Below are 22874 nucleotides of genomic sequence, written 5' to 3' on the forward strand. Positions count from 1 at the left end.
ACATGCACGAACAGTTTGACAACGTTTGCAGCAGCATGGACTATCAGCTCGGAGACCATGGCTGCGGTTACCCTTGACGCTGCATCACAGACAGGAGCGCCTGCGATGGTGTACTCAACGATAAACCTGGGTGCACGAATGACTAAACGTCATTTTTTCGGATGAATCCAGGTTCTGTTTACAGCATCATGATGGTCGCATCCGTGTTTGGTGACATCGTGGTGAGCGCACATTGGAAGTGTGTATTCGTCATCACCATACTGGCGTATCATCCGGTGTATGGTATGGGGTGCCATTGGTTACACATCTCGGTCACCTCTTGTTTGCATTGACAGCACTTTGAACAGTGGACGTTACATTTCAGATGTGTTACGACCCGTGGATCTACCCTTCATTCAATCCCTGCGAAACCCTACATTTCAGGAGGATAATGTACGAACACCTGTTACAGGTCCTGTACGGGCCTTTGTGGATATAGAAAATGTTCGACTGCTGCCCTGGCCAGCACATTCTCCAGATCTCTCACAATATGCCAGTCGCTACTCTTGTTAAACTGTGGTATCGTGTTGAAACTGCAAGGGCAGCTGTACCTGTACACGCCATCCAAGCTCTGTTGACTCAATGCCCAGGTGTATCAAGGCCATTATTACGGCCAGAGCTGGTTGTTCTGGGTACTGATTTCTCAGGATCTATGCACCCAAATTGCATGAAAATGTAATCACATGTCAGTTCTAGTATAATATATTTGCCCAATGAATACCCGTTTATCATCTTCATTTCTTCTTGGTGTATCAATTTTAATGGCCAGTAGTGTATTTTTAAACCATACTTTTTTCAAAATCAATTCAGAAACATTGTGCAACTAAAAAAAATCGCATGAAATGGAAAGTAGTCACATTCAACAAACCTTGATGTCCAAAGTAGTCATAACTCAGCAATGTACAACAAATTTTACATACACTTTGAAACATCTAAGAAACTTTTTCTCACTGCCCCCCCTCCCCAGTCTCCCACAAAATAATCCACGGAAAACGTTTGTCATCTACCACGTTTTTCTGTTCATGCACTAAAACTTCAACAACAGGTATGACATTTTAATTTATTACTTCTTTGCTACTAACTCAATTTGTAACACATTTTACAGACAGTATCCACATATACCACTGAATCTGCCTGCAAAAATACACTGAAGTGCCAAAGAAACTGGTATAGGCAAGCGTATTCAAATACAGAGAGATGTAAACAGGCAGAATATGGCACTATGATCAGCAATGCCTATATAAGACAACAAGTGTCTGGCGCAGTTGTTACATCAGTTACTGCTGCTACAATGGCAGGTTACCAAGATTTAAGTGAGTTTGAATGTGGTGTGATGGGACACAGCATCTCTGAGGTAGCGATGAAGTGGGGATTTTCCCATACGACCATTTCACGAGTGTACCGTGAATATCAGGAATCCAGTAAAACATAAAATCTCCAACATCGCTGCAGGTGGAAAAAGATGACTGAAGAGAATCATTCAATGTGGCAGTAGCGTAACCCTTCCACAAATTGCTACAGATTTCAATCCTAGGCCGTCAACAAGTATCAGCATGCAAACCATTCAATGAAACATGATTGATCTGGGCTTTTGGAGGCAAATGCTCACTCGTGTACCCTTGATGACTGCACGACACAAAGCTTTATGCCTCGCCTGGGCCCGTCAACACCGACATTGGACTGTTGATGATGGTCGGACGAGACTTGTTTTAAATTGTATCGAGCGGATGGACGTGTATGGGTATGCAGACAACTCATGAATCCATGAACCCTGCATATCAGCAGGGAAATGTTCAAGCTGGTGGAGGCTCTGTAATGTTGTGGGGCAAGTACAATTGAAGTGATACATCTAGATACAACTTTGACAGGGACACGTATGTAAGCATTCTGTCTGATCAACTGTATGCATTCATGTCCATTGTGCGTTCCGGTGGGTGTGGGCAATTCCAGCAGGTCAATGCGACACCCCACATTCCCAGAATTGCTACAGAGTGGCTCCAGGAACACTCTTTTGCATATAAATATCTGGGATGCCTTGCACCGTGCTGTTCAGAAGAGATCTCCACCCCCTCATACTCTTACGGATGTATAGACAGCCCTGCAGGATTCATGGTGTCAATTCCCTCCAGCACTACTTCAGACATTAGTCGAGTCCATGCCATGTCACATTGCAGCACTTCTGCATGCTCACGGGGGCCCTGCACGATATTAGGCAGTTGTACCAGTTTCTTTGGCTCTTCAGTGTATATCATTGTATGATACAGAGTTCAGAAGACAGGAAGTCATAAAGACTGAAGTGCATGAAAAATTAGCTTTTGCATACTACAGGATGCATATTACCTAGTCTATAATCATCCAGTGTTTGATAATGAGAGCAGTCACACACACACACACACACACACACACACACACACACACACACACACACACACAGAGAGAGAGAGAGAGAGAGAGAGAGAGAGAGAGAGAGAGAGACACCCTGGTCTTCTATAACTCTCATGATTCCTCTGTAAATCTTAGAGTATGATTGTGGGCAGGGATCAAAAAGAAAAGTTATGTACTCTGAAATTCATAACTGTCACATATATCAATTGGAATCCTGGATTGTGTTCATCTAGCACATACACAAGAACTAATGGACACACAAACAGAACAGGAAACAGATAAGTAAGTGATTAAACACATTTTTATAGCAGCAAACAGTAAGATAATTGAAATGTGTTGTTAGGAAACACCAAAATCTCATATTAGAATACACATAGTCAAATAATTATCATTTATTTTACAGACCACTGGTGATGCCTAATATGAATAGGTGAAAGATGTTAAAATTATCAGTTTAAAAAGATGAATAAAATTTATTCATATCTACATGACAAACATACCTGAGGTTCATGTTCAGCATGTCTGTCAGCTCTTGAGGAGGAAACTGTCCCAAGGTTAGCAATGTTCCCAACATCCATTTCTACTTGTCGGTCCACTGTCCAAAGTGTCCTCCAATAAGAGAATAGCACTCCATCCTCATATGCCTACTGCACCTACATCTATACTTCACAAGCTACTTTATGGTGCGTGACAGAGGGTACTTTGGGCTGTCACTACCCCCATTTCCCTCTTCAGTCAAGAATTGTTCGGAGGAACAATGGCTGATGGTAAATCTCTTGTAAGCTCTAATCTCTCCAATTTTATATTCACGGTCTTTTCTCAAGATATATGGAGGAGGAAGCCATATAACTGTTGACTCTTCTAGGAATATATACTCTCAAACTTTTAACAATAAGCCACACTGTGATGTAGAATGCCACTCTTGCAGCATCTGCCACTGGAGCTGGCACAGCACCCCCATGATGCTTACTAAATGAACATGTAAAAAATGCATTGTTCTTCTTTCGATCTCCTCAATTTTTTCTATCAATCCCATCCGGTATGGATCCCTGACTGATGAGCAATATTCAAGTACTGGTTGAACAAGGGTTTTGTAAGCTACCTCCTTTGTGGGTGGACTCCACTCACTGAGGACTTTTCCAACGAATTTCAGTCTGGCATCTGCCTTATCGGTGATTAATTTTCTGCAGTCAGTGCACTTTAAATCACTCCGTATGCATACCCATATATACTTAATGGATCTGATGGATTTGACTGCTTCCAATGATTGTCCAGCAACTGTGTTATCATACAGTAATGGGTCTTTCACCAATTTATGTGCTATACATTTGCATTTGTTTATGCTGAGGCTCACTGCCCATCCCTGCATCAAGCATCAGTCCTCTGCAGATCTTTCTGCATTTTGGTGCAATTTTCTAGTGTAGCAACTTCTCTATATACAACAGCAACTACCACAGACAGTCTCATCGAACTTCCAGTGTTATCCAATTGGTCATTTATATGAGATGTTATCAAAGAGCAATGGGAGCTTTTGATTTTCTTAAAGAATTTTTATTTCTTCATTGACATCAACTTTGTCCCCTTGTAAGTAACCCTCCTCAGACATAATACACTTGTGCCAGCACTTTTTCCGATCTTGGAGGCACTTCTGGAACTCACTTTTCATTCTGGTGTTCAGCTCCTTCAACAACCCTGTTTATATCTCATCAATGGTGGCAAAACTACATCCTTCCAAGGTTCTCTTTAATCTCGGGCCATGTTCGACAACCTGAGGCAACAAAACAGTTTTGTTTTCTGCCAAAACATCATGAACAAACAATGAGATGTGAGCAGGAGCATTATCACAATGCAATTTCCATCGGTGGTTTTGTCACAATTCTGGTCATTTTCTTTGGACTGCTTCATGCAAACACCACATAATTTCCAGGTAGTGTTACTTACTGACAGTACACCCAAAAGTCAGAAACTCATGATGCACTGTTCCACTGTAATCGAAGAAAACGGAGAGAACAACATTCACATGTACTAGTACTTGTTGAATTTTTTTGGTTCTTGGCTCTTTAAGCAATTTTCAATGGGGTGACTGAGCCCTGGTTTCGAAGTCATACACATATACCCACATTTTGTCAGCTGTTATAACCTTCTTTTGAAATCCTGGATTGGATCATTGTCAACTTCATTCAGTAATTCCTGAGCGATGTCTACACAACATTATTTTTTTGTTGCTACAGGTTTCACGCCCAAAACATCTGAAAAAATTGCTTGGAAACAGCCAAAGGTTTTGCTGAAATCATCAGCAACCTTCCTGATAGTGATTTGTCAATTTCCCACAACCACTTTCTTTACTTTTTCAACACTGCTGTCAGTAATTATGTGTTATGGTGTCCAGAGCAGACATCTTCAATGTCTTCTCAACCCTCTTTGACACATTTATACCACTTGTAAACTCTTGTCTTACTCATAGTAGAGTCACCAAAAGCCACAGTCAACATTTTGAATAATGTGCTGCACTTTATTCCATTTTCCAAGCAAAATTTATAGTAAATTCTATGATCTACCCCTTTCAAAAGAAAAAATTTTCCAAGCATTTGAAAAAACATAACATTTTCGACTGTCAACAATAAACTAAATATTCAAAACAACTGAAAATGCAAACATAAATCAAGAACATGGGTAAAATTTAATGGTCCTATAACATTCCCTTGGGGTATGCCCGAAGTTACTTTTGTGACTGAAGATGTCTCTCCATCGAAAATGATATGCTGTTTTCTGTTGATTGTTTTCCCTACTCTGACGCCGAAAGGCATCTCAGTTGTTGGAAACAACTGCCCATCGCAACGCACACATCTCTTCAATGCATAACCCACCCATCGTGCCATCAGATACAACATATTATCTGTTCTCAGTGCCCTTTACTCAATGAGATGTCTTTTTTTAGACCCCAGGCATTAACTTCTTCTTAGCAAGTTAACATAACTTGTCACCAGTAACAGTAGTGGATAGGAATGCTCCATGAGTGAATTGGTGACATTCAAGCAAAAACATAGTAACAACCGCACCTTCGACTACTGTTCCTTTGATTTAGACCATGCAGTACTTCTCCACTTGACTCCTGGTCCTTGCCTACTGAATGCAAATGTTGCACGAAGGTTAAACGGTCGCAGATCATTCTTGAGACTTTCTGAACATGCAAAATCATTCATGGCAGAGTGATCTTACTTGAAATTCTTTTCTGACATTAATTATCACATCACACTCACCCCACAGATGATACAAATGTTTCGAGCAGTCTCCACTGACTTCACCCTCCACTAAATTCAAAAGGAACAGTATGTCACAAAAGTTGGACCTTTTTCCACATGTGATTCTGTTTTATGATGCTTAATCAAACAATCGAATATCCAGAATAGAACCATGACAATATTATGAAAAGACATTAAGTCTGGCCTCAGTACCAAGAGACAGTGGTCATGTGTCAGTGAGTTCTCTTTGTTGTGCCTGCCTGCAACTCAACATCACTGTATGGTCAGTAGCAATCTACCCTTTTCATACTATTATAATGGTTAATATCATTCATAAGTTTCAAGTACACAAAATCCACTGCGTAATTGCAAGGAGTGTGCCATGTTTTGATCACCTGGGCAGATTCCAATTCACATCAAGAGGTCAATGGCAAGAGCTAATGTTGCGTGTTGTTGGAGGCCTCTGTACAGTGGGGAAACTCTATGGCATAAACTGTTCTGACTTCACAAAGCCAGAAGTTCTTTCATGGATATGTTTCTGGAGGGTTTTGCTATTACTGGTGGGTTAGAAAGTGAAGCAAATTATCTTTAAGGTTCCATCTGACTCATACTTTTAGGACACAACCAAAATGTGGTTTAAAAAATTAAAGAAGGAATGGACTTGAACTTACTTACTTCTCTCTCTCTCTCTCTCTCTCTCTCTCTCTCTCTCTCTCTCTCTCTCTCACACACACACACACACACACACACACACACACACACACACACACACACACTCACTGTGTGATGTTTACATCTAGGTCATGGAGCAGACACAACACTACAACAGTCTGAGCAGACGACAACACTTTCTCCTGAAACTTTCATGTCCTACAGTAGTGCTGTCATGCAGCTGGTCAGACTTAGAATTCTGAATGGCAGTCAGTTTTATTGGCACCTTAAGTGAACGACTCTGATTTAGTCTCTGCAGTACCAATTATGTGTTAAAGTGTTAAAGACTATACAAGAAAGATTTAAAGTTAATCATATGGAGCTAGATTTCAGGCAAACTTACACACTACTCAAGACAAAAACTGAAGCAAACCTATTGTTTGTTCCAAATGTTACTCCACTTATTTATCATTATGAAAAGAACCCTTGATCTACCATTATTTGATCATCTAATTAGATAAGAGACATTTCCACAGAATATAGAGAATAACAAAAATTACATTGGTGGTTATTAACACAGAAATGTAAGAGCATATAGTGAAAATGTCATTGTCAAGGTTTGCACAATGGAATGTATGGAAGTGCTCAAAAATAATTATGTTGTGCAAAGTAATGAACTCTAATACTGTAACAGTAATATTATTTAAGAAGCAAGAGTACTTTGTAGCAGACAAAATGATTTGGCACTTTGTGTGCATTTGGTAATTAGTAAAACTAATTTAACAACTATCCATCACATAAAGTCTATTCGCAGAAGTATGGTGTAACTGATTTGCAAACATGAACTGATAATGACAGAACATGTACAGTTCAATTTAGTAATACATACTAAACCTGAAGGAAAACTCCTTCACTTACATGAGAATAGCATATCGTAATTAATTTATGTTGGATTGATTATGTACATTATTAAGGAGCATTGAAGCATAATCTTAATTCCTACTTCCCTCAGCTCAAGACGGGCAAGTGGGGAGGAGGTCAAAAAGGGGAGGGGCCATATGTAGTACAACATAATCTTCACTGACATTGCTGTCCTTGGTGGAATGATATATATTTATTCACAAGACATATTTCAGCATTCTTTTTCTAATTATAATTTGGAAATAACTGCAGACTGATCAGTCTGTGTGTGCTTCATATCAAAACAGCTTTATGTATCTCATCGGGATGCGACAAATCACTGAACAGGTCATAACAACGCATTTGGCCAATGACCAGTAACCATGAGAAGGAAGAATAATTTTCTTTTCATTCCCTGTGATCATTATTTAAATACTGTGTAATCATAAAACAATCATTGTCATTTGTATCTCATACTGAAAGATTGCCTGTCATATGATTTAACATGGATCACACAAACAACATATTGTATGTGTAAATTTATAATACTGCAAAAAGTGAAAAAAAAGTGCTGTTTGCGAAACATGAAGAAGTTGTATGAAAAATTAATTTTGTTAGTTTCCCCATTATTCCTTGAGAAGTGTACAGGCAAAAAGCAAAATATCAATATTTTTACGAAGTTACAATATACACAAAATCAAAGGGTATATGTAGGAGCTAGCTGTTGCAATATTATGGAAACATTTGCTACCTAGAAGATTGACAAGGTTTCACATATCATAAATATGTTATTAAAAAAGGAAAGTGAAGTGATAGACCAGTGATGAATACACCAAGGACTAAAAAAATAATCTCGAAGTTCTGAAGTTGTCTTACATAAGGTTCTGAGTATAAAGCACACAGCAGTCACAGTTATAACAATAGAGTAAATGAAAAATTAATAACAGTTATTATACTTGGTTGTGTCAATTGTCGCATTTTTGGGTGCTTACTAAGACACAGTAAAGTAGCAGCATGTTGTAACATGTCAACACGTAGAACAAAATTTGTTCTGAAAATATTGCCACATTCAATTATAGGTGTACATTTTATTATGACTGTTCCTTCACTGCAAATCATGAGGAGGAAGATGAGAAGTTGTGCACGTTCTTGTCTTGAATTTTGTTCTAGTGTACTGTGTAAAACAAAACTGGCATAAAACATTATAACACTTAACTGTTATTGTAATAATGTGAGATGATGATACTATTAGTCAATTCCATGTTAAGAGCAATAATGAAATTAATCTCTCTATGAAACAAGCACAAAGATTAAAGAAACCCTAATCTGGCTATCATGCTTACAGTCCGGTACCTTCTAAAAAGTTGCTTATGCTATTACGAAAAAATTACTATTTTTGCCACACCATTTAGATAATATTCACAGTATATCAACAATGAAAATAAAATTATGGATTACTAAATTTATTAATATTATAACACAAAACATAAGATAAATATAACTAAGATGGTAAAAGCTTCCATTTTATGAGTTAAAAGATCACTTACACTGATAATGTACCAACAAAATTATCATCCCACACCACTTCCTTGAAAGACAGATTATCCAAGTCCCAAGAGCCCGTCTCTTTAGCTCGCTGAATTAGATCCAAAAGATTTTTTATGTCATTCTGGAGATTGCTTACACGTGTCTGAAGCTGTTCTTGGGACAGAGTCATGCTCACAAGATTTATCTTGAATGAAAATAAACAAATAAATTACTTATTAAGTTAACAAAAATGTAGAAATATATAAATCACAAAAGATGTCAGCCGACAATAACAGTAAATTATTGGTTTTTCAAAAATACATGCTCCATTGTTACAGTTAAACAATGGCACAAATTATACAGCTTTGTAGCATATATCATCAATTGCATGCCCTAAGCTGAACTGAGAAAAATAGTAAAATGAAGTACAGTTGTATCTGCCCTTCAGGCACAATTGCACCTTTTCTTCACCAGGTGTGAGTGTTGTGTGTTTAAGTGTTCCTGATAAATGTTGATGACTAATGAGTGTGGGTACTGTTCTGTCATGTTTGCTTTTGATGATGATGACCATAATGGAAAAAATGAAACCAGGTGATGGCACACAATCTACATCTCTGGAATAGCACCAAGCCCCAAGATTAATGTCCCAATCCAACGGACAGATCACCACCAACAGTGTCACATGCCCTCGCATCATGAGACACTGGGGAGAGGTTTGGAATTTAATCCACAGCAGCCAATAGTACATTGCATACTCAGCATCTACCCATCCAAACAATGGCCATGTCCAATGTTGCTTATTTTTGGTGACCTGAGGTAAACCACTGTGTTCAATGAGGCAAGACTGTTGACGCAGAAATGAAGTCATTCATTAATATCTCACAACCTTATATTTTAGGCTCTCAGAATCACATATACTTCCAGACAGCAAATGCACACAATTTCCATGCAGACAATAAGTTGTCAATATGAAGAAGTTAGTTTGTACACTGTTACTCTAATAACCATCTTCATCCTCTCTGTTTCAGTCCCAAAATATTGGGAACTGTAATCTATATATTTACAGATTTTTAACAACATGGTAGCAACAAAAGACACTTGAATTAGACTGGAATCCATGTGATTCCATTGTGCACAGCTATCGTTGAATATAGAGAATGAAGAAAAGAACAGCAATCAATCTTGAAATCTGTCGTTTTATTACAGTAGATCTACATCTCAACTATTACATAGGAATCTTATTCCAAAGTGACAATAAAAAATATTTGTTGGTGTGGATGAGTTCATGTTAGACTCCTGTAGATGCTGTAACAATCAATTTTGTTAATTACATGACACTTTGGACTAACATCAACCGTAGTTATATGCACTGAAGATGACCATGTAATAGCTGAAATGTAGATCTGCTGAAATAAAATAACAAATTTCACAATCCATTGCTGTTCTTTTCTGCATTGTCTAAAATAAACTTTGTTTTTCAAAATGCTTACACCATCACAACACTAAATAACAAGTAAGAGTCAGACATATTTCCATCAGCTTTATCTTAAAACAAAGTCAACTGACCACAACAAAACACAAAACGTGTATATGAAAAATTTATCATTAAATCCACAGATATACATTATCTGTCAATAGTTGTTTAACAAAGATCTGAAGAGCCTTCAAAATGTGATATCAGTGTGTGTATATGGACTGTTGTGAATACAGATGATTATGGCTCTTAGGGTTGTATGCCATCGGGCTCACTGACATGTCTCAGTTTCAGAAATCTTTGACAGTAAACATCAGATATTACTAATGTTACCAGCACAATGAACTATAAAGAGCACATCTTTTGTTGACAAATCAAACATACCATGATTTCATAGACAGTGTGTGTGTGAAACATTTGGCTTTTGTTGATTTGAATGATACAACTCACTGGCTGCTGTTCAGATTCCACACTTACATATGAAACATGTGGTTCATATACACACATAACATAAGAGAAAATAGCCCCTCTCCTTCCACCCCCTTTCACTCCCCAAACAGACATCCAGATGTAAATCTTTACTCCTGCTAAAACTAAACACTGCCCAAACAGGCCATGAAGGCCCAATGGTACCGATCGGCCGCTGTGTCATCCTCAGGACACAGACATCACTGGATACAGATATGGAGGGGCATATGGTCAGCACACCATTCTCTCTATGTCAGTTTAACAGACCAGGGCCAGTAATTCTCAATCAAATAGCTTCTCAGTTTGCCCCACAAGGGCTGAGTGCACCTCGCTTACCAGCAGCGCTTGGCAGACCAGACGGTCACCCATCCAAGTGCTAGCCCAGCCAGACAGCACTTGGCTTCGGTGATCTGATGGGAACCAGTATTACCGCTGCAGCAAGGCTGCAACAGTCTGTTTCATGCTTCTGTGAGGGCAGACACGTGTCTGTCTGCACTCCAATAATAATTAGCTGGCATAAATGCTTTTACTGAATTATTTTAGTGTTGAGGACTGTGAAGCGATTGGTAGTAATTTTCAAGAATACTGGTTACTTTGTGATGGTGAATTTGTTAACAGGGAATTCCTGTAAAGGTTAGCATCGTAAACTTTGTGAGAACTGATCTAAGTAGCTAATATGAGCAAGAACCATGCTTCAAACTACATGCAATTAAAATAGGGTGAGTTACTAATTTCATTTTGAGAATTACAATAAACAAAACTAAAAAAAGGCACAATTTACCTCACCTTTTACGAACAATAGTTCCCACTGGAGGAAAAAAACTACAGGCTGGATGAAAAGTATACAATAATAACCCCTTCCCACCTGTCATTCTGATGTAACCCCTACATCATGGCTCTGAGTGTCAATTTATATGGAAAAAAAGTAGGGTGGGGTTACATTTTTCACCTGATAACAAGATGCAGTTTTTGGATGTGAAATGTGAAGACGACAATGAACAGTAATAATTACATGAAAATCGATAATGACTAGATGACTAGTACTGACTGCAAACTGTGAGAGTGTATGAGTTATGTGAACAGTGTTCATCATCATTTGGATTAACTCAAGCAAGAAGAGGAGTAGGGCCTACACTTTTAAACAGCAGTTCAGTTACAAAAACAGGTCAGACAAACACCACCAGCTTAACAAGTAAACATTACATTAAAAACTTGCCTCAGGACACAGTAATTGCTTTATATTGCTTAGCTGCTGAACACCATATATGTTTCAAAACCAAGTACTTTGTTAGATTGAGACTTCATCAAGTAAAAAATTTTGTGCGTTGGAAGAAATTTTAATTTTTCTTCACATTTATGCTGCTCAATATGACTGACCAAATGAATATCACTAACAACAATGGTGATGAATTATGTAAAGCAATGGAAATGAAAGAGGTAGAATTAAAGGTTCAGGATATGTGAAATACAGCAATACTGATTATAATTTTGGCATGAGTTGCATGTTGGACATAGCGGATCAAAATGTATTGACACCAGAACTACTAATCAGTAGAAAGTGAGAGACACTAGAAATGAGTAAGTAAGTAAGTATCAGAAAATGTCCTCAGTATTGTACAACAGCTCTTACAGAATCACAAAAGGATGTGGATTGGTCAGGAAAAGGATGGGAAAAAGGTTGTCAAACAACTTAAATATGTCTAAAAAAGCATTCTGAGTGTTCAGGAAAATACTGAAAAAATGTTGCTAAGCAACTGAAGGATGCTCAAGAAAATACAAAAAAGTAACTGCAAGAAGATCAAGGCACTACTAAAGAAATTTTCAAAAAACACAAAACCACCATTGAAAGAGTGGAACAAGATCTTGCAAATTTCAAGTGCAAGCAAATTAAGAAGTGTTCCAAATTACTTGACAATGTGGAGTTCAAGACAGAGATAAACAGGAATTCAGAGGAACCCTAGTCAAGGTGGTTAGCACTTGTGTAAAGCCAAAAGCAAAGATCGTAAATTTAGGCTCCAAATTGCAAGAAGTGACTACCACATAAGTGGAGATGGTGGTGTAAATAATAAAGATAATGAGGCTAGTTAAGAATAGAGATGACAGCACTGTTCTAACCATGTATACTGTGCCAAACAAACACACAGCCAGAAAGACAAGAAGCAAGGTTGTGCTAAGCATGCTGGATTTTACCAAGCACACGCCAGTGACAGGCATGTGCATGGCGAAGCTTGGGTGGAGGACCTAATCAAACATGCTTTTGGGGATATGCGATTTAACTGATTCAAGAGTAAGGGAGATGTCCACCTGATAGCATCTATAAGAATTATTACAGGCAATACTGCCACAAACATGGACATATATAGAAATTATTCTTATATAACATGTCATATGAACAGCAAGGTGTACAACTGGACAAAGCAACAAGACGCAGAAGACATTATATGTGTGGTACCTGAAACTGCATTCCTGGATAAATACTGGTCTGCAAGAATGTGACAGATCAGTAACAGAGACTAGAAAGAGGTCTTGGGAGAAACTGGGATTTAGATAGATTAGGGGATTATATGGTACCTGCCCACACATATGAAGCCCACCAGTCAGAACCATAAGAGAGATGTCTGGGCAGGCGAGGTATTATTCCTCCCATTATAAATTCAAAATAACACAGAGGAAAAAGGAGAAGTGAGGAGAGGAATCACTGGTCTATGTGGCGATTCTGAAAATATCTGACTTGAGAAATACATTCATTGTTCCTTTCGAGAGCATTGATGAAGATGATGTTGCTGTTGTTTGGGATAACAGTGCACTCATCAGTCATGAGAAACCAAATACATTCCATACGTAAATAAACTAATCAAAATCAGAAAAGAATAGCACACTATATAAGGAAGTACAATGCAGACAAAAAATGTTCACAAAAATTGATTGGGTTTCGAAATACAGTACTTTCTTTTTTTTTTTAACTTCAATTTTGGCGCCAAATTACGGAACATGACGACTGTTCTGTAGCAGAACGTTTCATTGCAGCTGTGAAGAAAAGCCAAACTCTAATAAGCATTCGAGTCTTTTAATGTTAACACTGACAATGAAGGACAAGTACCTTTTCAAACCACACATATCACATACAGATAAGTATTTCTACTGAAGTACAAACCAATACACATCAAAGGACAGTACTCAACTACAAGATGACATGTATTGTATCTACCACCTCCAAATAATAACAGAAACAAGAGAAATGCTAGTAGTAATTCAATGCAATTACGATTTACAAGTACATCAACTGGTAGTTACTACAAAATGTGGCCCAATTGCATAAGACCTCACTACACTTCAAAAAGAATTTCTCGGAATGTGCCCAGTTTGCCTGGATATACGGCTGAAGGTATTGTGGGAAGGCTTCCAAAACAACTTAAAATACGCTGCAGAACAGCACTTATTTGAATGTATAGATGTCAAATCTGGGGAATGAAATGACCACATCACATCAGCAAAATGGGATACCACACCATTTGACAGTGTTTGTCGTAGCATGACCATATTTTGGCAGCATCCTGCTGAAATCGAATGTTATTCAGCAACCCTCTTGCTTCAATTCCAGAATGTGGAAGTTTTGCAACATTTTACAGAGGAAAATTTGCAATATTTTACAGAGAAAATTTGCAACATTTTACAGAAGCAGTTGGCACTCACAGTCTAGTATCCTCCACAAAAAAAAATACGGACCAATAATTCCACACATGTCATCTGCATGCCATACCACAACTTTTGGACTCTTCTGAGGCTTTCCATAAAAATATCCAGGATTTTCCTAAGACTAATTACCAAACAATTTTGCTTATTGACAAGTCTAGTCATGAAAAGTTTCCTTCATTGACCAGCAGCAGCTATTGGAGAAACAGTGGCTCTTGGTTAACAACTGCACGTCTTTCAGTACAGCTGGCAAGTCTGTTTTCCCTACCAGTGTCTCTAAACTCTTAAATCAGCTTCATTTTGTACAGATGAAACTTCAAATCACCCATTAAGTGGACCAACAAATGTCAGGACAGTTTCAGTGTTTCTGCATGAAGTTGAGTTGTGTTCAAGTGATACGTGCATTGGGTCAATTCTAGTAACTGATTCCACCCGTCAGCTTTGAACAGCTTCATATAGAATGGTCGTTCAGATTAGATTAGATTAGTACTTGTTCCATAGATCATGAATACGACACTTCGTAATGATGTGGAGCATGTCAGGTTAATAAAAGGTGTCTATACAAGATACTACATTACACAAAATATTACATGACACTCAATATTTTTATTTTTGTGAGGGTTGGGGAAATTACCCACTTACGATATCCAAAACTTCATCTAATGAGTAGAAGGAGTTGCCATTAAGAAATTCTTTTAATTTACTTTTAAATGCTATACGGCTATCTGTCAGACTTTTGATGTTATTAGGCGAGTGACCAAAGACTTTTGTGGCAGCATAATTTACCCCCTTCTGAGCCAACATTAGATTTAACCTTGAGTAGTGAAGATCATCCTTTCTCTTAGTGTTGTAGCCATGCACACTGCTATTACTTTTGAATTCATTCGGATTGTTAATAACAAATTTCATAAGTGAATGGATATACTGTGAGGCTACAGTGAGGATCTCTAGCTATTTAAATAAGTGTCTGCAGGATAATCTTGGATGAGCTCCAGCAATTATTCTCATTACACGCTTTTTTGCAATGAACACTCTTTTACTCAATGATGAGTTACCCTAGAATATGAAGCCATACGAAAGCAGAGAATGAAAACAGGCGTGGTAAGCTAATTTACTGAGATGTATATCGCCAAAATTTGCAATGACCCTAATAGCATAAGTAGCTGAACTCAAACGTTTCAGCAGATCTTCAGTGTGTTTTCTCCAGTTCAACCCCTCATCAATGCATACACCTACAAATTTTGAATATTCTACCTTAGCTACCGATTTCTGATCGAAGTCTATATTTATTAATGGTGTCATTCCATTTACTGCGTGGAACTGTATATACTGTGTTTTGTCAAAGTTTAATGAGAGCCCATTTTCAGAGAACCATTTAATGATTTTCTGAAAAACATCGTTTACAATTTCACCAGTTAATTCTTGTCTGTTGGGTGTGATAGCTATACTTGTATCATCGGCAAAAGGTACCAGCTTTGCATCTTCGTGAATATAGAATGGCAAGTCATTAATATATATTAAGAACAGCAGAGGACCCAAGACCAAACCTTGCGGCACCCCATTCTTGATTGTTCCCCAGTTTCAGAAATCACCAGTTTTTTTACATATTATGTGAACTGCTTATATCAACTTTCTGCACTCTTCCAGTTAGGTATGATTTAAACCATTTGAGCACTGTCCCATTCATACCGCAGTACTTGAGCTTATCTAGAAGTATTCCATGATTTACACAATCAAAAGCCTTTCAGAGATCACAAAAATCCCAATAGGTGATTTCCGGTTACTCAGAGCATTTAATATTTCATTAGTGAAAGTATATACAGCATTTTCCATTGAAAACCCTTCTGGAAACCAAACCGACATTTTGTTAAAACTTTATTTTTACAAAGGTGTGAAGCTACTCTACAATACATTACTTTTTCAAGAATTTTGGATAAGGCAGTCAGAAGAGCGACTGGGTGGTAGTTGTTGACATCAGACGTATCCCCTTCTTTATGCAGTGGTTTAACAATGACATACTTCAGTCTATCTGGGAAAATACCCTGCTTCAGAGAGCTATTACATATGTTGCTAAGAATCCCATTTATTTCTTGGGAACAAGGTTTTATTATCCTGCTGGAAATGCCATAAATTCCATGTGAGCTTTCATTCTTGAGAGAGTTTATTATCTTCCTGATTTCGGAAGGAGAGGTGGGTGGAATTTCAATTGGTGTGGGTAAGGCCTCTTCCATTAATTGCCTTGCTTCTTCTAATGGACATTTAGATCCTATTTTCTCTACAACATTTAAAAAATGATTATTCAAAATGTTTTCGACTTCCGGATTGTTGTTTGTCAAGTTTCCATTCGCTTTGATGGTAATGCTGTCATCCGGTACTCGTGGTTGCCCTGTCTCCCTTGTAATAATATTTCAAATTGTTTTGATTTTGTTATCAGAGGTATTAATCTCAGACATGATGCACATGCTTCTGGACTTTTTAATCACCTTTCTTAATGTAGCACAGTAGTTTTTATAATATTTGGCTGTTTCTTGTTGTTACATACAGTTCCCTTTTGTGGTTACAAGATATTTTTATTCCTGTAGTAAGCCAAGGTTTTTTGCATGGTTTCTTATAATTAGATTTAACTACTTTCTTGGGGAAACAGTTTTCAAATTCTCTTACAAGTGTATCATGAAAGAAGCCGTATTTTAAATTGGCACCGGGTTCCTTGTACACCTCATCCCAGTCCAACTGCTGAAGATTTTCTCTAAAATTTCTAATTGTTGAGTTATTAATTGAACGCACAACTTTGGAGGATAGTTTTAAATTACTGAATGGAGCTACATCATATACTGTAACTAGCTGAGCACCATGATCAGAAAGGCCATCCTCAACAGGACAAGAATTTATGTTTTTAAACCTATCTTGGTCTATAAAAGTGTTAGCTATCATTGAGCTGCTGTCCTTTACTACTTAATGACAGATGTCAAATTGAAAGAACCGATCAAGGCTTCCAGGTCATTCTTCCCATTACACTCTTTCAGTAAATCAACATTGAAGTCTCCACAAATAATAATTTGCTTTCCCCTATCTGACAGACAGCACAACAAGGCATTCAAGTTTTCCAGGAATAAATGAAAGTTTCCTGAAGGGGACCTATATACTGTTACAATTATAAAAGAGCCCTCCTTCAGTTTAAGTTGACAGGCACATGTTGCTCTAGACAAATCTACTATCAGATTTTACAACCATTGGGAGTTATTGCAGAATTTATAAAGTCCAGGAGATCACTGGAGGAGGGGATGTTATAGCTGGAGTAGACGTATCACATTTTGGTAAGAGAGAGGAGGAAAGAGAGCATGAGGCAGTCAGGATTTGGGTTTTTGGAATAGTAATTTCTGAGGGAGAGGGGTGGAATGCACAATGCACTGATGTTGTATTTAGGGTGGTTCCAAGTCATACCAAAGAAGTATTAACATCTTTGACTGAAGAATATGTGGAAGAAGGTTCAACAGCGATGTCTGATGAGATTGCTTCCTACAAGTGGTTGGGTCAAATAGGGTTATCATTTGTTTGTAAATCATAACATTCAGTTTAAAGATTATACATTGAGGGGATGTACAAATACAATTAAACGATATTGGGATGAGGGGGGTGGGGGGCAGGGGGATGCTAAATCTGTTGTCGGCAGAAAAAAGAGAAGGATTTCAGTGTTGCAAGGCCATTTGGATGAATACTGTGGGAGGAAGAATACTCCTAAAGGTTACCGAGTATTTCTAGCCTTTATGAGAATAGTACACAAAATGAACAAGTTTCGTTTCATTAGTTATCTGCGGGAGGTTTTCATATTTTTTCCTTGCGTTATGGTCTTTTTTCTGTTACTATGGCCTGTGGGTTTGGGGCTTTTTCGGTTTCTCTGGAGAGAGGTTTTTAATACTTTTTGGGTACAGTGGTGGGGCGAGGGGTTCATTGTTGTTTCTTGTCCATGTAGGTTTCTGTGTTTAGTTTGTAATATTCTTTGTGTTTTTTACTTTAAAATTTTGCAGTCAGGTGGGGGAGTGTGGCGGAGTAGAATTGATTTGGGTGGTACTTCATTCATGCCTAGTATCTGGTGTTTCTTATTAATTGATTAATTTTTTGGTTTTTCTATATTTTGTTCTAGCTTGACTTCTTAGCATTTTTATTGCTTGTTATATCCTTATTTTGTTGTTCCTGTCAGCCTCAATCTTTCATTCCTCTGGAAGTTCATATGTGATAACTTACTTTATTATATGCAGCCTATTTTTCTTTTTTCCAAATGATGTTTTCACTACACTTCTGTCAATTTTACTTTCATTCCTGAGGTACAAATTCTACAGTTTGTTATTTTTAAACTATTGCAGCTGGTGTGAATTACATGAAGTCTAGTTACTGGTTCCAGGATTTTTCATTTTTGCATTTTCATATTTGGGGCGTGCAGTGATGTTTTTAAAGATTTTCATTTTTGGAAGTGTTTTCTGTACTACTTTGGACAATAATTGAGACATATTGATAGATTTGTTCTGTATAGGTGAATTCTTTCGTCAATTCTAAGGTACGCAAGTTCTGCATTTTTACAACATGTTTTCACAGTGGTTTGTTTCAGCATTTCCATTGCTTCTTTCATTTAGTGAACACAATTCCCACATAAATCATTTACATACGAATCGGTTACTGCAATTTACCTGCATAGGTTAATTCTCATCATCATTTCCAATATTTGTTACTTTTTGTGGGCTTTCATAACATGTGAACTTTCTTTTCTTTTAGGATTTAGTGTGTCAGTTTCTCCACATTTCATGCTACTGTTTCATATTTCATTCACTTCATTTTTACATTGTTCTGTTTTACTTTAGTTTCTCCCCATTAAAATCACCAGCTTTCCTGTGCTTCTCCCAATTGATTCAATAATTAATACTGAAATGAATGCTGTTTTATAACAGTAAAATTTCAACATGTGCTATATTGTAGTGCAATTTAATGATCCTCTGTGTTTCTTCACTAACATAAATTACAATAATAAGTCTAACTAAACAAATATTTGTTTCGTTCTTGTTCTTATTTATTTTCATAATCTTCAGTTTGTTGAGACATAATTTGTATCTAAATATGTAATCACCTGAAATTTTATTGTAATTTTATCCCACACTACATTTGTTTGTTTACAAGTATGATCTGTTGCTTTCATAGACTGGCTTTATGTAGTGTTTTTGTCTCAGGTATGACATCTTTGCTCCAAGTCAACAAGTGGAAATTGACACTAGAATTTATCCTGTACATTTGTTCCAGGTTCTCACATGTTTGAGCACCTCTAACCCAAGCTGGTGACTGCCGATACAGAGTACCATCAGTGGCCCTCCACTGTCTCACCCATTGGAGAATACTGTGCCTCTCAGGCAGTCATTATTGTTCCTTCACATTGCCTGATGAGCCTCTGGGACAGTACCAGTTCAGATAAGGATTTCCACTACTCTGTGGCATACTAACTGCCCCATTCCCCCTTATTCAGCGACACAAGTATGCATAGCAGACAATGCGCATTTGGTCAGGGTTACCACCTGCATTTGGCAAATACAATAGGTGTCACCCGCATAAAGTGAATAGCTTCCTCACAGAATGACCACAAACACCAAATTCAGTCTAAAGTCGAGATGTCAATTTCAGAAGACCATTACGAATGAATTATCAGAAGAACTAGGTAGATCCTGGCCAGCATAAACACTGGGAAGTCTGCTTATTGTTAAACAAACAATGGACAAGAATAATAAGACCAAAAACCAACCTGGATACCCTGTTCTATCTAACACGCGGAATTCTGGTGAAGTCCTGACACCTTGCCTTCATTGCCCACTCAGTACAGCCTCATGGGCCTCAGGTAACACCTTCTAATGCTAGTAGTGTCACCAACTTCAGCGCTGAATTAACCTACTTTCTTTTGGCAGGTTGACAGACACACAAACAAACACACAAAATTCAAGCTTTCGCAACCAACGGTTGCTTCATCAGGAAAGAGGGAAGGAGAGGGAAAGATGAAAGGATGTGGGTTTCAAGGGAGTGGGTAAGGAGTCATTCCAATCCCGGGAGCGGAAAGACTTACCTTAGTGGGAAAAAAGGACAGGTATACACTCGCGTGCACACACATACACACACACACACACACAGACACAAGCAAAAAAAAAAAAAAAAAACAACAACCAGAACCCAGTCAGAATTGGCGGATTTTCGTGATGAACACGGGATCAAATAAATAAAATTAAATCTAGCTTTTTCAAAATGCTACAATGCAGGAAGAATTACCCCATGTGCAAAGCAGTGTTTCAGTTGAGTTAAAAATGCATTGGACGATAACATACACGATACCCTTGGTGAAGCTACACTCAATGCCATGACCAAAAATTTTTCTGATTCCTCCCTCGCTATTATTCACTTTATGTATGGTCTACCTACCAGAGCTATTCCTTTAACTTGCAATACTATTTATCTTAAAAAAATAACTAGTTTAGGATAGACTTGTGATATTTAAGAGAATTATACCTGTGTTTCTGTGAAAATTGAATGGAAGGATATATAGAAATTTTACATTATCAACAATTTTTTAAGTTTCTGACTACTACTACTCTCTGTTGATGTATCTTTTGACTTGCTTTGTGTTCTTAGATGTTTGCCTACACGACAGGATTTGAGTAACATGTGAGGGAATCAAATTATTTCAGTGAGCTGGATTATGGCAGTTTAACTCACAATTCTTTTCGAACTGATATCTATCATTAGGCACAAATGTCACTGAACATCAAAAGTAAGCCTACATTAAGCCCAAAACGTGAGCAATCAATCATATATCTGTGAAAAGACTTCTACAAGTGACTGCCAGCTTTACACAATTTATTTATTGCTTACTTCTACAGAATAAATTCTCAATTAACATTAGCTGCAGTGACTCCCAATGATATTTCCATAGAACTGGAAATGATTATAGGCTATTCCTAATAAGCTACCTTTTTTTAAGGGTCGCTGCTACGTTACGGGTCAAAGCCGACGGGTGGGATCGGACGCTTCGGTCAACCCCAATATTCTACATAATGTGACATTGTTAAAAACAAGAAAATTCCTTAGAACGTCACACAAAAAAGACTACGTACAAGTTGTGTACATTATTCAGTTATTAATTACGGTATATAACAAATACCTTTTGCCCAGCCAAATCTTGAACTTGGTTGTCATAATCTTGCAACTTAGTCATGTATTTCAACGCCGCTTGTGATGTCTGTCGTATACGTTCTTCTAGTAAGGATACCCGTTCAGCTGCTTCTTTCTCTAGTTGTTCTGCGGTCTCTACAAGGAGCATATTCTGTTCCGTCAAATCTTTAACCCAGGACTGAAGAGTTGAGACCTTCAACTGAAATAACGTCTGAACCTAAGCATTACCACAGATAAAAGCAAATCTTCTTCGGCTGGGTACTGAAGCTTACCTTCAATGCATCTACTTCAGCATCTTCGTCAACGCTTTCTAAGATTTTTTCATAAACATCTTGCAATTTCGCAATAATTTCAGATGGTCTGGAGTCAGAGCAAATGGGAACACTACCGTTATCACGGTTCAAAAGTACAGCGTTATGAACGTCTTCTCCAATCATTTTAATGCTATTATTCTTTTCAGTCTACGTGCCGCTTTTATTTTTAGCAGCTGGCTACATACGTATTTCTCTCGACGTAAACAAACACTGCTCTGTCAAAACACAAACGCAAGGATCTTCTACGAGAGATAATTCATATCTTCGCGCTACGTGTTCTGATGCAAATACATTTCAGTTGTGACTCTACTTCTTTCAAAGTTATAATTAATTTAGCTTTCTCATTGATACCGTTCTTCTGTTGTCACGGAGCCGTGATCCAAAACTGCAGCAGTCGTTCTAGCAGACGAACTGAATCAACAGCTCATTATATCTTAATTCATTTATGTATGGAGCGCAGGAAGAATGCCTGTTTACATGTCATTGTGCGTGAGGAAATTAGCATAACTCTATTTTCGCGATCTCGACGGGTGGGATACGGTTAACTGACGAATATCTTTTGCAATTCCTCTTAATATTGGTTCCTGAACCTTGTAAGCAGTGTTTTGGTGTCTCTCTTCAAGCGTTTGCTAACTGATGTTATTCGGCATTTTGCTGATAATTTTCCAAAAGTCACACATATGTGTGACCATTCACAACATTCAGTTTCTCCCGTTGCTACTACCTGGTATACGTCTCACACATTTAAGCAATATTCTGAAATGGGAGGCACAAGTGTTTTGCAACCGTGCTCTTTTAGAAGGTTGCACCGTCTAATCTCAAATTTTACCCCTTAGAGATGAAATATTACTGGATACGTTCTGAACTGTTATTGTTATTAAATTTGTATCCTTAAATTGGGTATAATTTAACTCTGTCATAGGCGTTGGCTTTCTAATGATATAAAAATATAACGCTTCTATTTTTAGTTTACTATGATGCATTCAC

The 22874-nt window shown here is 37.7% G+C and overlaps 1 protein-coding gene across 3 annotated transcripts in view; it reads right to left on the bottom strand.

The window, feature by feature from the left end:
- LOC126480911 (centromere-associated protein E-like) overlaps nucleotides 1-22134 on the bottom strand; it is a 588622-nt gene extending 566488 nt beyond the window's left edge. For 2 of the 3 annotated variants that reach the window (XM_050104316.1, XM_050104317.1), the window contains exons 1-3: nucleotides 21846-22134; nucleotides 21563-21772; nucleotides 8765-8949 (exon numbers count right to left, since the gene is read on the bottom strand). In XM_050104316.1, coding sequence (XP_049960273.1) covers nucleotides 8765-8949; nucleotides 21563-21772; nucleotides 21846-22010 — 560 coding nt within the window. In that variant the 5' untranslated portion in view covers nucleotides 22011-22134. The remainder of the gene's footprint in view (nucleotides 1-8764; nucleotides 8950-21562; nucleotides 21773-21845) is intronic. The other variant, XM_050104318.1, reaches the window with a different exon arrangement.
- Between the last annotated feature and the right edge of the window lie 740 nt (nucleotides 22135-22874).

This window comes from Schistocerca serialis, chromosome 5, assembly GCF_023864345.2.
Source record: "Schistocerca serialis cubense isolate TAMUIC-IGC-003099 chromosome 5, iqSchSeri2.2, whole genome shotgun sequence".
NCBI lineage: Eukaryota > Metazoa > Arthropoda > Insecta > Orthoptera > Acrididae > Schistocerca > Schistocerca serialis.